At 30.2% G+C, this 13682-nt stretch overlaps 3 protein-coding genes across 10 annotated transcripts; 2 read left to right on the top strand and 1 right to left on the bottom strand.

Annotated features, from left to right (window-relative positions):
- The first annotated feature begins 932 nt into the window (after positions 1-932).
- Positions 933-3311, top strand: LOC107170243 (uncharacterized). 4 transcript variants are annotated; one of them, XM_089222086.1, is made up of 5 exons: positions 933-1174; positions 1232-1673; positions 1834-1992; positions 2490-2684; positions 3272-3311. In XM_089222086.1, the coding sequence occupies exons 1-5, from the start codon at positions 1111-1113 to the stop codon at positions 3294-3296; spliced, it is 885 nt and encodes a 294-aa protein (XP_089078212.1). In that variant the 5' UTR covers positions 933-1110; the 3' UTR covers positions 3297-3311. The 4 variants fall into 4 exon arrangements, with proteins under 4 accessions (XP_089078212.1, XP_015375797.1, XP_015375798.1 ...); XM_015520311.2 differs by lacking the exon at positions 3272-3311 and adding an exon at positions 2760-2970 and having other exon boundaries at positions 934-1174; XM_089222087.1 differs by having other exon boundaries at positions 937-1093.
- Positions 3312-5233: 1922 nt separating this feature from the next.
- Positions 5234-11176, top strand: LOC107170239 (uncharacterized). Its single transcript, XM_015520305.2, has 6 exons — positions 5234-5571; positions 8979-9804; positions 9879-10168; positions 10284-10376; positions 10436-10554; positions 10626-11176. Exons 1-6 carry the CDS (start codon positions 5388-5390, stop codon positions 10797-10799), a joined length of 1686 nt encoding a protein of 561 aa, XP_015375791.1. The 5' UTR covers positions 5234-5387; the 3' UTR covers positions 10800-11176.
- A 122-nt stretch (positions 11177-11298) lies between these two features.
- Positions 11299-13672, bottom strand: LOC107170245 (uncharacterized). Of its 5 annotated transcripts, none has more exons than XM_015520316.2 (6): positions 13558-13672; positions 13034-13244; positions 12685-12970; positions 12556-12615; positions 12154-12281; positions 11299-11672 (listed from the first exon to the last, which is right to left on the bottom strand). In XM_015520316.2, the coding sequence occupies exons 3-6, from the start codon at positions 12947-12949 to the stop codon at positions 11424-11426; spliced, it is 702 nt and encodes a 233-aa protein (XP_015375802.1). In that variant the 5' UTR covers positions 12950-12970; positions 13034-13244; positions 13558-13672; the 3' UTR covers positions 11299-11423. The 5 variants fall into 5 exon arrangements, with proteins under 5 accessions (XP_015375802.1, XP_015375801.1, XP_089078215.1 ...); XM_015520315.2 differs by having other exon boundaries at positions 13506-13655; XM_089222089.1 differs by having other exon boundaries at positions 12685-12961; positions 13034-13647.
- Positions 13673-13682: the final 10 nt, after the last annotated feature.

Raw genomic sequence — 13682 nt, 5'->3', positions numbered from 1 at the left:
AATTTTCTAATTAATATTATTCATTAAATAATATTAAAAAATAACAAATAATTGTAAAAAAAAATATTAGGAACGCTAAAATTTCTAAAAAAATATGGACTTAATTTTAATTTTCTATTTTTCTATGATATAATCCAACAGTTAACAAGATAAAATATGAAAATAATTATCGAAGTAAAAGTTTTTGTTTGTCTTATATTATATTTGGAATTGTTTCTTAGATGGTTTAAAATATTATTTTTTTAACAATAAGGGCTGTTCTTATAATGTTCGTTTAAAGATTTCTGGCAGAATTCTCCCGGTAATTTCACACTAACCTAACCTACACTGAATCGGAAATTGTAAATACTTACCTAAGTGATATAACTGAAATTACTTACATATATTAGATTTAAAATTATTTTTTGATTGTTGAATTTAATTGTTCAATATCATAAAAAAGGTTTGTAAACTATTCATAATATTTAAACTTCTGTAAGTTGTTAAAATTATATTTTTATACCTAATTTATTACTGTTTAAGGCAGTGTTTCTTAACCTTTTTGATATCACAGAACACCAAATAATATTTTTTTCGCGTGGAACCTCTTTGAAAATTATCTTTAGAGTACCGCCCGCCGGCGGTCTCTCTTGCTATTTTAAACTTTCGTGGAACCCTATGGTTCTGCGGAACATAGGTTAAGAAACGCTGGTTTAAGGTATTTAAGACATTTTAAGTACACCTTGCCGATGGAAGAATGGAACATTTGGAACATAGAATTATGCACTGGTCACTGGTTTTGACTTTTTGAGAGTGCAGACCAGACAATTTATATGGGTGAAAGACGCTATTAGGGGTTTTTGATATTGATAAACGAACTGCTGTGAATCGTGATAGTATTATACTGATAAGAGGCGCTTTCTGCAGATAAGATCTTCCCAGACCACGGTTTAAGATTAAAAAAACCGTGTCCAAGACCGTGCGATTATTTTTAATCGTGTTTCGTACTATTATCATTTATCTTTAATCGTGTTTCGTTTTTTTGTGAGCACGTGAAAAATAAAAACTAGCAAATTTGCCACTATTAGCTAAAGACTAAAGAGCCCGTCGCCCGGTAAGTTATGTTGGCACATGCCACTATGGCACTCTAACATAACAGATCTGCGATGCTATTTAGCTGCACATATTCTAATAAGTTCGGCATAATCATAAGTTTATAATTTGTATACGAGAAAACAAAATACATTTTTAGGTATCCGGAACATGACGAGGTTCGCCAGGGCTCGAGGCTCTAAATCATCCAACCAAAAAATACCGGAAGAAGCAACACCATGGTTGGAAATGAAAGAAAAGCCACAGCAAATCGAAAATGACGAGTCGACAACAAGCGCGATAGAAGTGTCGGAAGAGAATCGCAGTAGCAAGCACGACTCATATTCAAACGTCGATAAATTTGACGGGTTCAGCGTCTTGAAAGAGGACGCAGTGAAACTGCGCATAGAAAAATTCAAGTTAATTAAACAGGGTGTGCCCAGACATCAGCTAAAGGCACAATTAATGCCAATGCGTCGACGTGCTGAGAAGAAACTCTCCAGGCTCAGACAAAAATCATGTTTTCATTGTCGGCAACCTGGTCATATGCTGAACCAATGCCCAGAGTTGGGTACCAACACTGCTATGGGAGTCTGCTTTAAGTAAGTTATTTGTGTAGGGTACTAAAACATAGTAGAAAACTAATTAGTGTTGACTATGTCTCAATGTTCCTTCCTCTTAACATTTTTTGAACCACTAATATAACCCTACCTATATCTTTTGCATTAGGTACTATATTAAAATTTAAGTATCATGTTTCAGGTGTGGATCAACAGAACACAAATTACATGAATGTCGTAATGCAGGAAACAGTAGTCAACTTGATTTTGCCAAATGTTTTATATGCAAAGAAGAAGGACATCTTTCACGCCAATGTCCAGATAACCCGATGGGATTATATCCAAATGGAGGAGCTTGCCGGTAATTTATTTGAATAGAAACAAAATTGAAAATAAAGCATAAAGAAATTTTTAATAACTAAAAATGCTATTCAAAACAATTTCAGCTAAATAATAAACATTGTTCTTAGCTTACATAGATTTCCCCACCAATTATAAATTTAATTATTAATTACAGTATAAAAATATAATCAAATAACTTAAATTTAGATACACAAAATAACTAAATTTTGTTATATTTATGTTTAGTATATAATTTGATAAACTGTGTAACAAAAAATTTTCATTTAAATTATAAACATCTTCTAAAATATTACCTAACCTAATTTTTTTTTATATAACTGGTTATTTTTCTCCACAAATTAATTTTGTGTTATTTAATATCGCTTATTATACTCGTAAATATTAACTGTTGATAATAAACCAAATATTTATGGTGTTACAATTGTGTTATGATAAGATCAACAACAGTAAATAATGTATTATTAATAAATAAAAAAAATGTTTTTAAATTATTAGATCTTGTGGAGATGTTACTCATTTTGCCAAAGATTGTCCAGATAAACAAAAAAGAAAAAGAGAAGAAGATTTACCTACAGTTGGAATAATGGATAATCGAGCAATTGAAGATTTAGGCGATGAAAGAAGCTCTAAAAAACACAAACAATATAATTTAAAATCATTCAATAAAAAGAAAAAAGTCATAATGATGAAGTAAACATATATTTATTAAAATATTATTTTATTAATAAACATTTTATAAATCAATATTGTATTTTATATTTTTAGTTGATTATAATAAAAGCTGATCACAAAATAAAATTTAGCAATTACCAGTAAAAAAAAAAATTTACTTATTTTCTTGAACATTATTGACTATTTATAAAACATTAGGTTGTTAAACAAGTTCCATATAATAATGTCTAGGAACTAATGTACTATCGATTATTTGTTACCGGATAACTAAATATGAATAAAAATGAATTGATAATGATTAAAATCTTTCTTTTTATTTATTTTATTTCTATTTCTATTTTAATATGTATGACCATGCACCATCAACAGTCTAAAAAGTTCAAACATTTTCATGTACTTATTTTTGTGCTTATCAAAAATGTATGTATTAGTACGCATGGTGTATTTTATTTTATAAATACAAAGTTAGGACAATATAAATATTTAATGCACAATTCACAAATACGTTTTTAATATACAAATATTGGTTATATAATTAATATCAAATAAACCAAATATTATTTGATATGAACAACGATCCATTGACTATTCTATTACTTTTATAGGTTAATAAATGTTGTGGGCATGTGAGCTGTTGCCGATTAGAGCAGCAAAGTACATAAAAAATTTAGAAATATCAAGTGCTGGAAATGTATTTATTAATTTTTCTGCTATTTATATTATTTCAGACATTGAGAGTAAAAACATAATTCACATTAATAGAAATAAGAAATAATTATATATTATATTCAAGAAAATAGTAACAAAGAACAAAATTTTTCAGTTTAGTGATACTTATAAATTAAAATGAAATTCTTAATAAATATTGAATGTAAAATAAAATGCATCATTATTTTATTTTGGAATAGATTTAGAGTATCAAATGTCTTTACATTGGAGGCTTTATATTTATATTTCATGCATTTGGCTTACCTACCATATTGTGATGCTTAAATTAATGAAGGTTATAAAATAAAATAAATAGAAAACATTTTATAAAGTATTGAGTTTTGGGTAAATAAAACATTGTGTAGATATTTCTTTTTAATGACATGGTCTTTAATAAATATAAACAAAAGAATTGGAGAGTAACTTAACTTCAATTACAAGTTATTATGATAAAATTACTTTAAATTGATTTACTATAAGTAATTTATACATAACTTAAGTTAGTTGTACTTAATTGTAGGTACTTGACAAAAAAGTTTTATTTTTAATCGATTGTAATTTGGAAAACGCATTATTATTTATAATAGAGAATAATGTGATTGTCTAGTTTGGTTCTTAAACAAAGATTTAAAAAAAAAAAACATAAATTGATTGTCACTTAACAACATAATTCTTGAGCTCGGTGATAATTTTGAAAGAGTAAAAAGGAAGAGCATTTATTATGCTTTTTGATTTTAGTAAATATATTTTGTGCTCCCGTGTAAAAATCAGAATCATAATTATTACCCTGCATTTTACATCAACTTATGTGGCCTTTTAGTGAAAAAGTTAGACCCACGCCCACTTAAATAGATTGCAGCCCTATTGGCTATTTTAAAAATGAAAGGTGCCCCTCGCCTCTGGCATAAGATATCATTATTATGTTGCTATTTACTTGTCCATATAATACATTATTACTGAACTAACAATAATGACCTCGATACTTTAAAGGGAGTGTACGGTGTACGTTTTAGTTAAAGGTTCCAATTCGGGTTAATTTTAGCACCCATTAGATATTTTCTTTGCAGTATTATTAGCTAGATGGTTTTTTAACAGTATTCAGTAGTAAGTTTACACAGAGACTATGTAAAATAATTTTTTACTGGTAAAACAGTGGGTTTTGTAATCCCTATTTCCTATAGAATTTCTGTTTGCTTACCAAACACACTACACACTCGACACGTTAAAAAAAAAAATTTTTATTTTTTATTTTGATTGGTTTGTAAATATTAAAGAGTGTGGTATATTATATGTTTTATGTGTAAAATTATATTATGTGCTTTATTTAATTCAACTATAAAAATGCCGAGGCGACATATAACCTTACAGCGGGTGACTGCAGTATATATAATAACACGTTTTCGCGGTTTCTTTTAATATTAAATGCTGTTTTATTATTTCTTTTTAACTGCCTTTCGGGGATTACGTGTTGGAAATTATTATACCATAAAATAATTGTACCTACGTCTCAATATATATTCTAATGATGTAATAATTATTACGGACACGCGCGGCGGTTAGTACATTTTTATACATCAGATTTAACACCCAACTGCCCGACTACCGCTCGCCCCCTAAACACCTCGTGCCCGGTGGGCCCCACACTTAAACGCCGCCCACCACCTCCACTGCACCAAAACAATCCACCCACGCAAAAACTCGCACTTACACCCCGGTAAAGTACCCCCCTCGGTAGGGGGAGACTTTATTGATTTATTCCACTTTCCGTGTGCAGCCCTCTCATTGCCTGGCAACCACCACCTGTAACGTGTCACCGCCACAGCCACCGCCGCCGCCGCCGTTGTCGTCGTCGTCGTCGTCGTCCCCTTTCGTTTTCTGACCACACGCAATCTTCCGCTCGGTCGTGCACGCACTCGGTCCGCCTTGTAATATACGCGCTACACCCGGTGGTGGTGGTGCATTCGCCGCTGACCGAAACCGTCCGTCACCGTGTCCTGCCAAAATCCGCGAAAGATGAGAGGGCGCGTTCCGGCCACGTTCGCCGTGCGCGCATTTTACGCGATGGCGTGCACCGCGGCCGCTGTGCTAGGCGTCCGTGGCGCCGACGACAGTCTGCGGTCCGCGCTGGAAGCCATTTCGGACAAACTAGGATCGACGCCCCCGCGGATGGCCGCGGCCGCTGTCTACTTGAACCCAGGTTGGTACCCTGCACGCCGCGGCGGCGGCGGCGATCGATGTGGGCAAAATTCCCTTTTTTTTTTTACTGAGAGCCGCTCCGGGGGGGGGGGGGGGAGGAATAATTCCGATTTTTCCGTAACATATATTAGTAGGGAGACGACCGGAATATATATATATATATATATATATATATATAGGAAGTAGGTATATTGTATGTGTGTGTGATGAGTTGTAAAGATATTTCCGTTTTATGGGGGGGGGGGGGTCCGGTATAAGGAGGCTTTGCAATGTACCTATATACACCTAAAAGCGGGCTACGCGAAGACGTTCGTGACCTTCGCTGCGACGGGCAGCCGAAAGATTAACGCGATAAGTGCGATATAAATATATAATACATTATGTATTATACATAACAGAAATGTATAGGGACTTCCGAGATTTGTGTGTGTGGATAGTGGAAATTAAGTCGATTCTTACGCGATCCCCACGCGCCATTTGTGTCACACAGCGAAGACTTTGTAAACAGTAAACGGCAGCGCACTGTCATATATCGTTGGTGAATTTGGCGTTAATTCCTGAATTCTGGAACCAAAAATCACTCGTGAACTCTGGGAGGGGCAGCGATAAACCTGCAGTATAATAAAACATTTTATAAGTATAATGCGTGATGGTCGGAATATTGGTTACGTTCCATAGAACTTATAACAAAACCATCTCTTCAACATTTAGTTTTAAGGGCCCCAAGAAAATATTTACAATGTTTATATTATAATTTTGATAAATCACCATTCATTAATTATTGCAGTTAGATTAAAGAACATGTAAAAAATAATAGTTCCTATCAATCAAAATTAACATAAGATATACAAATGCATAAAAAATAGCAAGTTAAAATATTCAATAAATACATATAATTTATGAACAATAATAACTGTTTGAAACATTTTGCTATATTTTGCAATTTTTTTGTCTTATTTTTATATTCCACTCATATGACGTAGTTGTTAAAAAACATCAAGATGAACACTTGAATGTACCTACCATCCATGAACCAAGATTCAGATTTTGATAGAACATTTTTGGCAAAGTTAGAAGGAAATACCGAAATGTCAAAACTCGCCAATAAGTCACTCATGTTTTCTAATCGGTTATCGGTAAGAAAAAATTAAAAATAATCGTTCATAATATTATTTCATTATTCCTAAAATTAAAGGAAACCTTGACTTATGAGGATCGTACCAGTACCCCGCGCTTATAAATACCATATAATATATATGGTACCAGTTATCTGCTTATCGTACCCACTGCGTATCGACGTGTTAGATTTTAAGACAATATAACCTTATATATATTTTGCGGTTTTGTGCGATCAATGTTGGTGTCGACAGTCGACCCCCCTCCAATTAAATCATTTGAGACTTAATCAATTTCTTATAATTGTATAATTGAAAATTGATTGACAATACAATCCGCAATCATCCATACCATTGCGGAGTCGGGAGTGTAAACATTTTTTTTTTTTTTTTTGTGTAAGTCAGTTATATTGTTAGTTATGTATTTGGTATGTAGTTGACAATGATGAACGACTGCCCCATATTGCAATATTTTGTCTTAATCTGCTGATAGCTGACGCTCGACAACGATATGTACCGAATACATATAGATGTATATGAATTGACTTTTGCAGCGTATATTATACAGGCTATATACCTTTTCAAATTTCAGTGACGTAAATTACATAATTATATAAGTATTATATCGATTTATATATATTCGGTGCACGGTGAATATATAATATATATATATATATATATGTATAGCCTTCGTCGATAATGTTTCACTATACGTACCTACTATATACAGATCTGTTTATGGATTTCTCCCTCACACTCGACAAAAAATATAGACTAAATTGAACAGCAGGCTAAAATATTAGGTATGTCCGATGCACACAGCAATACAAAAAGTCCCAGCGATTCAATTAATGTTTAACCATTGTATGTTTAACATACTATGTTATGAAATATTTAAGTATCTTATGTGTGTATATAATAAGTATAATACTCAGTGGTTGAATTGGAAAAAAAATAAATGTGGACTCTAAATGAAGTTGAACAATTAAGCAAATTATTTTAATAGTAACCCTATTCCTCGATGAATATAATAAAGGGGTACGCTATAATTTGAAGAAAAATTAAGAGTAATAGCTCAGTCCCCCTGCGTCCTCCCCCAATTCAACCACTGGACTTGGACTAATACTGTATATCAAACTATAATTTAAAACAATGCATTCCATTTTTTATTAAAATAATTTCTACATATATTATGTACGTCGATATACGTATTTATAATTCTAGTTTTCAACGTATACATTCCAATATTCGCAGATAAAAATATAAAATTGCTCAAACGTAAATATTATTTATGTATTATGAGTCACTACATTATATGATCGGTACCTATCTATTTTACGTATAAAAATAACAATTCCGATCATTAGAAATTAGTAATTTCACATTAATTACCTCTTACTCATGAAATACCTAGATAAGTACGTACAAATTAAAATTATACCAAGTTGAAAACTATATAAAGAGGTAAAATATAATCCAAATATTAAAAAAAAAAAATGTAAAAACATGATACTGTAACGATCCCCAGTCGGAAAATCAATTTTAGATAGATGGAAAACTCTTGATAAAGTCACAGCTCGCTACAATATTATACTAATATGAGGTACCATTATTATACACTGCAGTACTGCGGTGCAGGCACTTATAGTGTACCATAAGATCTATGTAATATATTAGAAACAAAGGAAATTTTAAATAAACGAAAATGAATTTTCGAGAAAAAACGCCTTTAAATGTACCTATATCCTATATATATTATGTTTAATAGTTAAAAGTTGGACAGCGTGGACCGTGTCAGCGCCCAGCGGGTTATTGGGCGTGAAGCCCCGCGAACACACCCTAGGGGTGGTTTAGCTCTACAGACAACAGTTATTGAGCAATATATATATAGTAATACAATATAATAGCTATATACATATTTCTAATTTCTAAAAGCTCATATCGACCCATATAAAAAATGACCAACCATCTGCAACTTGCAAGTAGATATAATTTGTTCAGCACAGCATGCTACTGCAAATATTACAAATATTAAGAACGTTCCACGATACGATTACATAAAAATATAAAAATTTACACTACACCTATATATTATAGTAAAATTATTGAAATTATTAGTAAAATATGATAAAAAAAAAGTTAAACTGCAGGTACCTTCTTATTGTACCTATATTATTATGCTCTAGGATAATAATATAGAGAGATAGAGACCTCATTTTCCGCTTTCAATTAATAAGATTATTAGAACATTATATACAGTAAACCTAATTTTTTTTTTTAAATTAAATTTTAGATGACGGTCAACCGGAAGATATTGGCTATGGTTATCAAAAAAACTTAAGAAATTTAGAAAATTTATTTGAACAAGAAGTTCGAGTGCCAAGCAATAAGATTAATAAAGATGAAATGGCTGAAAAGTTTCTGAATTATTTGGCAAATGAAAGTCCTCAGTACAATCAAAAACCGTGGAGCAAAAAGTCAATATTCCGCGAAAGAGAAGGTTCTGACATGCCGGACAATTTGCAACAACTGAAATATGATAGATACGCAACGCCTTCTGCTTTTCGTGAACGATACAAAACTAATGCCAACATAGAACAAGATTACAAAAACAATATGGAAGATCAAGACGATTATTTGTACGCTTTAAATACGCTCATAGACAAATACATCGAAGAAAATGTACAAGGCATGTCAGACGAAGAACTGGAGAGTTTTCTGAGGTCCCAAGAAAAAAAACGTAACATACCGGATGAATATCAAAATGTTTACGACCCTTATTATAAAAGGGGAAGCCCAACGAAAAGGCAATTTTTTTTCATCCCCAGATATCAGACGAGAAGAAACAATAAGTATCGAAGTAAATGGGTAAAGCCGAGATTAATGAAGAGATCAAAGAAAAATATAGCATTAAATGAACCGCATACAGACCCAAAAGTAGCCGCTGAGCTAAATAATATTTTTCTTGGATCAGAATCAAACACAAACGCCAACACCACAACAGCCATAAATAATAGTGTCAATCAAACTGCAAAACCAGAAGTGGACGGTAAAAACCTCAAAATAGAATTGAAAAAAAAGTCCATCGATTGGAATAATTATTTTGGATACGATCGAAAGTGTGTTACTAATGACTTTGTAATAAATGTACGACTTTATAACATATACCTGTTTTTTTTTTTTTAATTTTCAGGAAAAAATCGATCGATAATATACCATCCGATGATACCATTTTAAATCAATATATGCGTACGTATGGGAAAGAAGGTGATGACAACGAAGACATGAATACTATTAATCTAAAAGATGACAAATTAATGTGGATGGAAGATGCACTTATCAACGACGCACTGAAATATACAGGAGCTAATCAAGGAACAAATGATCCAGAAGAAATAAATAATGTCAAAAATCATGTACTTGCCAACTTGAATCAAGCATACAACATCGAACAACTTAGACATTTAAATAACGAGATGCAAGGCAAGTAATACTAAAATATTTGGTAAATACACCAACTAATAAATCAATTGATTCATTTAAAAATTGTTCATGACAATATGACATTAAGTAATGTACATTATATACATTTTTTTAGAAAAACAATATGAAAAATCAGATTTTGTTATGCCTGCAGAAAATAACAGTCAACCTATGAATTCGTTGGATATAGCTGAGTCAAATAAAGAAGGTAACATACTATATGTAAATATGAAAAATAATAATATAACACATTCATATTTTTGTTAGCTGATCATAACGAATGTACTCAACTTCTACAAATAACTCAGAACTGTTTAGAATTGGGGGGATCAGCTGGAGACTTAATGTTGCCAGTGTGTATGCTTTACCGTGTTTGCAGAACTTGTGTAAGTAAAATGCAACATCTATAAATTAATTTCTAGATTTAAAATAAAACTAACATTTTAACAAATACTAGGAATCAGAGCAATCAGAATGTGAAGCAAAATTCATACAAGGATCTCACGAACTGTGTAGCAAAGCTCCGCTGTGTAGATACTTTTCACGGCGTATACTACAACTCATGCAAGAACATCCACTACAAATACAATGTCATAAGTGCATGGTTAACTTTTTACAGAATGAAGATTAATAGATGAATTTTTAATAATATAATTTTATCATAATATTAACTAAAAAAAATGGGAAACTATGCCTATAACTTAATATAATATAATATATATATATTTATATATGTATACAAAAGCTTAAATTATAATCATTTAGATGGTGCTAATCTGTCTCAGAGTTACCAACTTTGTTTTTGCTGATATATGCGAGTTAAAAAAAAATAAAGAAGTAGTTCATTCAATGCGTCATATATACTTAATAAATATTACATAATATTCATATATACATATATACATATATATATATATATTAAAATAATAACATAAATTAGTTATTTGATGATTGTCATTGGTATTGTTATAATCCAAATAAACTTAAGACGGCTTAATCATATTAAAATGTTTTTTAACGATATTTATATAAAAATATAAATAGAAACAAATGTATACAACGATATATTCTTAAAAATAATAATTAAAATATAAAAACAACCTTAATATGACAAAATATTATGATTTAAATAACATTAAAATAATACTGTTTATTAAAAAAATTAATATAGTAATATAAATATAAATCAAATTATATATCAAAAAATGTGAAAGAGTAATGGCATTTTTATCACAGTATCACAGAGATGAAATAACTACAATAGCTTAGTAAAGCCAAGGTAAGTGTGAGAAGCTTTACGATTAAGGTTTATACCAGATGACATTTCCCTTAGTCTAATTAAGATTGATTCTCCGGGTTTGAAATACTCTACAATGGATGTGAAACATGAGATTTCTGTTCCAGAAACACCCACTGAACTACATACAGATAGTGTTTCATTTAAATCAGCTGTTACTTTGATCATAGAAAAACTGTTCTTCTTAGTAGACGACAAATAATATACCTAATAATAAATAAAACTCATTACATACAAATCTATTTCATACCATTTTACTACAAACACTCTAATGTATGTCTCTTTAATATAAACCATACTTATATATCTTTTAAAAATGCTATTATAGGGCAATTAGAAATTATTAAAAGGGTGCAACAGTAAAATTTTGTATACCAGTTTAAATGTAAAAATTGCTATTTATACTTCTATTGTGATCATATAGATGGAATTAAGAAATTGTTAAATTTATTTGTATTTTGACAAAAGCATTGTTTTTAAAATATTTTCAAAAAAGCTTTTATTAAAACAAAATAGTTTTTATAATAGGTTAATATTATTATGTTACCTTAATTTATATCACATAACTAAAACTTTTTAAATATTAAAAAGTTTTTTATTTAATTGTAATTTTTATACAGAAACAAAGACAACTGATTCAAATGTTGCACTCTTTAAGGGAAAATATATCAGAATGAAAATATATTACCTGTATGTAAACTAAATAAAGTCCTGGGTCAACTATTTCAAATAAAGTTCTTCTTGAAGTTAATTTTACAGGAGAATACGAATCAACTGGAAAACTTTTATTCGACAAAATCCATGGCCCAAAGATACCTGTTCATAAAATTATGATCAATATTTGGATTTAAATTCACCAAATACTACGTTTACACCAGGATAGGAAATCAATTAGGTTTACTAAATCAGTCCTAACACTTAAAAGTGATTATTGACTTGACACATTGTCACATTAAAAACAATCATGTAAGACTATCAATAACAATAAAAGTAATTTAGTTGAATTTCGCACATATTTTTTTAAACAAGATGTAAACGTAGTAAATTACAGATTTACAAAATTATAGTGAATGATATTGTAGGTACACACTACCATTATGTTCAAAATCTATATTTGGTTGGGCCAAGTAGAACAAGCACATACTTTGAACTAGAAATGAGAAAATTAAATTAAAAACATCAAAACAATATCCATGTTTGTAAAAAAATATAAAATTACATTTTGTTGACTTGGTCGACCTGGTGTGTCTAACCTTTAAATTTTTCATTTTGGAAAAGTCAAAATTAATTTCATTTGTATCACCTTCAGTTAAATCAAACTTTGAAGATGTTTTAAGTATGCATAACCTTTCGTTTGAAAGCATAGTTTTCAAATCATCAACAGCATGATAAATATATATAACTAAGGATAGCACCAATAAATTAACAAATATCACAATTATATCTTTTTTCTTCAAATAGTTATCATTTTTCATTTTATTCATTGTTCACTTTATCTGTAAAATCTTAAGTTTAAAATTAGGACAACAACAATATGTAACACTTTAACATAAACTTGATGAAATTACCTCAACAAGAAATACAGTTCACTGAATGTTATTTTAAACTAGCCCTGCAGGCTATAATTTCACAACGGAATCTTAAATACCTATTAGTTGAGTTAACTAATTGAATATTGCACTATTGCAATGATGTATCTACGACATAAGACATCATAATATGTGTGTAGGTATGAAGATATTATGAAGGTATCATAAATTCGCACGTAATTAATAAAACCTGAACATAACATATATAATTATAATGATTAAATGGTAAAAAATAATTAATGTATAAATAATAATAAAAAAATATATATATTATTTTACAACATAGTGAAAAATAAAAATTTTTAACAATAGCAATATCATAGTACAAATAATACAATATAACAATAGTTGTTATTATTTATAGCCAATTTCAATATTTTATCATTAGAATATAATATTATCAGAACAAAATCATCAGTAGGTGCGGCCAATTTGTATTGTGTTTGTGTACCTAAAATCAAGATGGATATCCAACATATATATATATATAATATCCAGCTTACAAAAACATAAATTTCACCGGAAAATCGAACATGGACACATGACACTGTGACAGACGACAGTAACAATAGCGGTAACAAACAACAATTCAAATTGTTTATCTTCCGGTGATCGCAGCAGATCACAT

Source organism: Diuraphis noxia, unplaced genomic scaffold (genome assembly GCF_037042655.1).
Source record: "Diuraphis noxia isolate RWA-SAM2 unplaced genomic scaffold, SU_Dnox_SAM2 contig0003, whole genome shotgun sequence".
In the NCBI taxonomy this organism is placed as follows: Eukaryota; Metazoa; Arthropoda; class Insecta; order Hemiptera; family Aphididae; genus Diuraphis; species Diuraphis noxia.
This window is presented reverse-complemented; position numbering and strand designations above follow the sequence as displayed.

Coding starts and splice junctions, on each gene's coding strand:
- LOC107170243 (XM_089222086.1), top strand. CDS start 1,111: ATGCCACTATGGCACTCTAACATAACAGATCTGCGATGCTATTTAGCT. Junction 1,175..1,231: donor AGCTGCACATATTCTAATAA/GTTCGGCATAAT, acceptor ATACATTTTTAG/GTATCCGGAACATGACGAGG. Junction 2,685..3,271: donor AAAAAAGTCATAATGATGAA/GTAAACATATAT, acceptor TTACTTTTATAG/GTTAATAAATGTTGTGGGCA.
- LOC107170245 (XM_015520316.2), bottom strand. CDS start 12,949: ATGAATAAAATGAAAAATGATAACTATTTGAAGAAAAAAGATATAATT. Junction 12,282..12,555: donor AGATTTTGAACATAATGGTA/GTGTGTACCTAC, acceptor TTTTATGAACAG/GTATCTTTGGGCCATGGATT. Junction 11,673..12,153: donor TTTATTTAGTTTACATACAG/GTAATATATTTT, acceptor ATTTATTATTAG/GTATATTATTTGTCGTCTAC.
- LOC107170239 (XM_015520305.2), top strand. CDS start 5,388: ATGAGAGGGCGCGTTCCGGCCACGTTCGCCGTGCGCGCATTTTACGCG. Junction 9,805..9,878: donor TATTTTGGATACGATCGAAA/GTGTGTTACTAA, acceptor TTTAATTTTCAG/GAAAAAATCGATCGATAATA. Junction 10,377..10,435: donor AGCTGAGTCAAATAAAGAAG/GTAACATACTAT, acceptor TATTTTTGTTAG/CTGATCATAACGAATGTACT.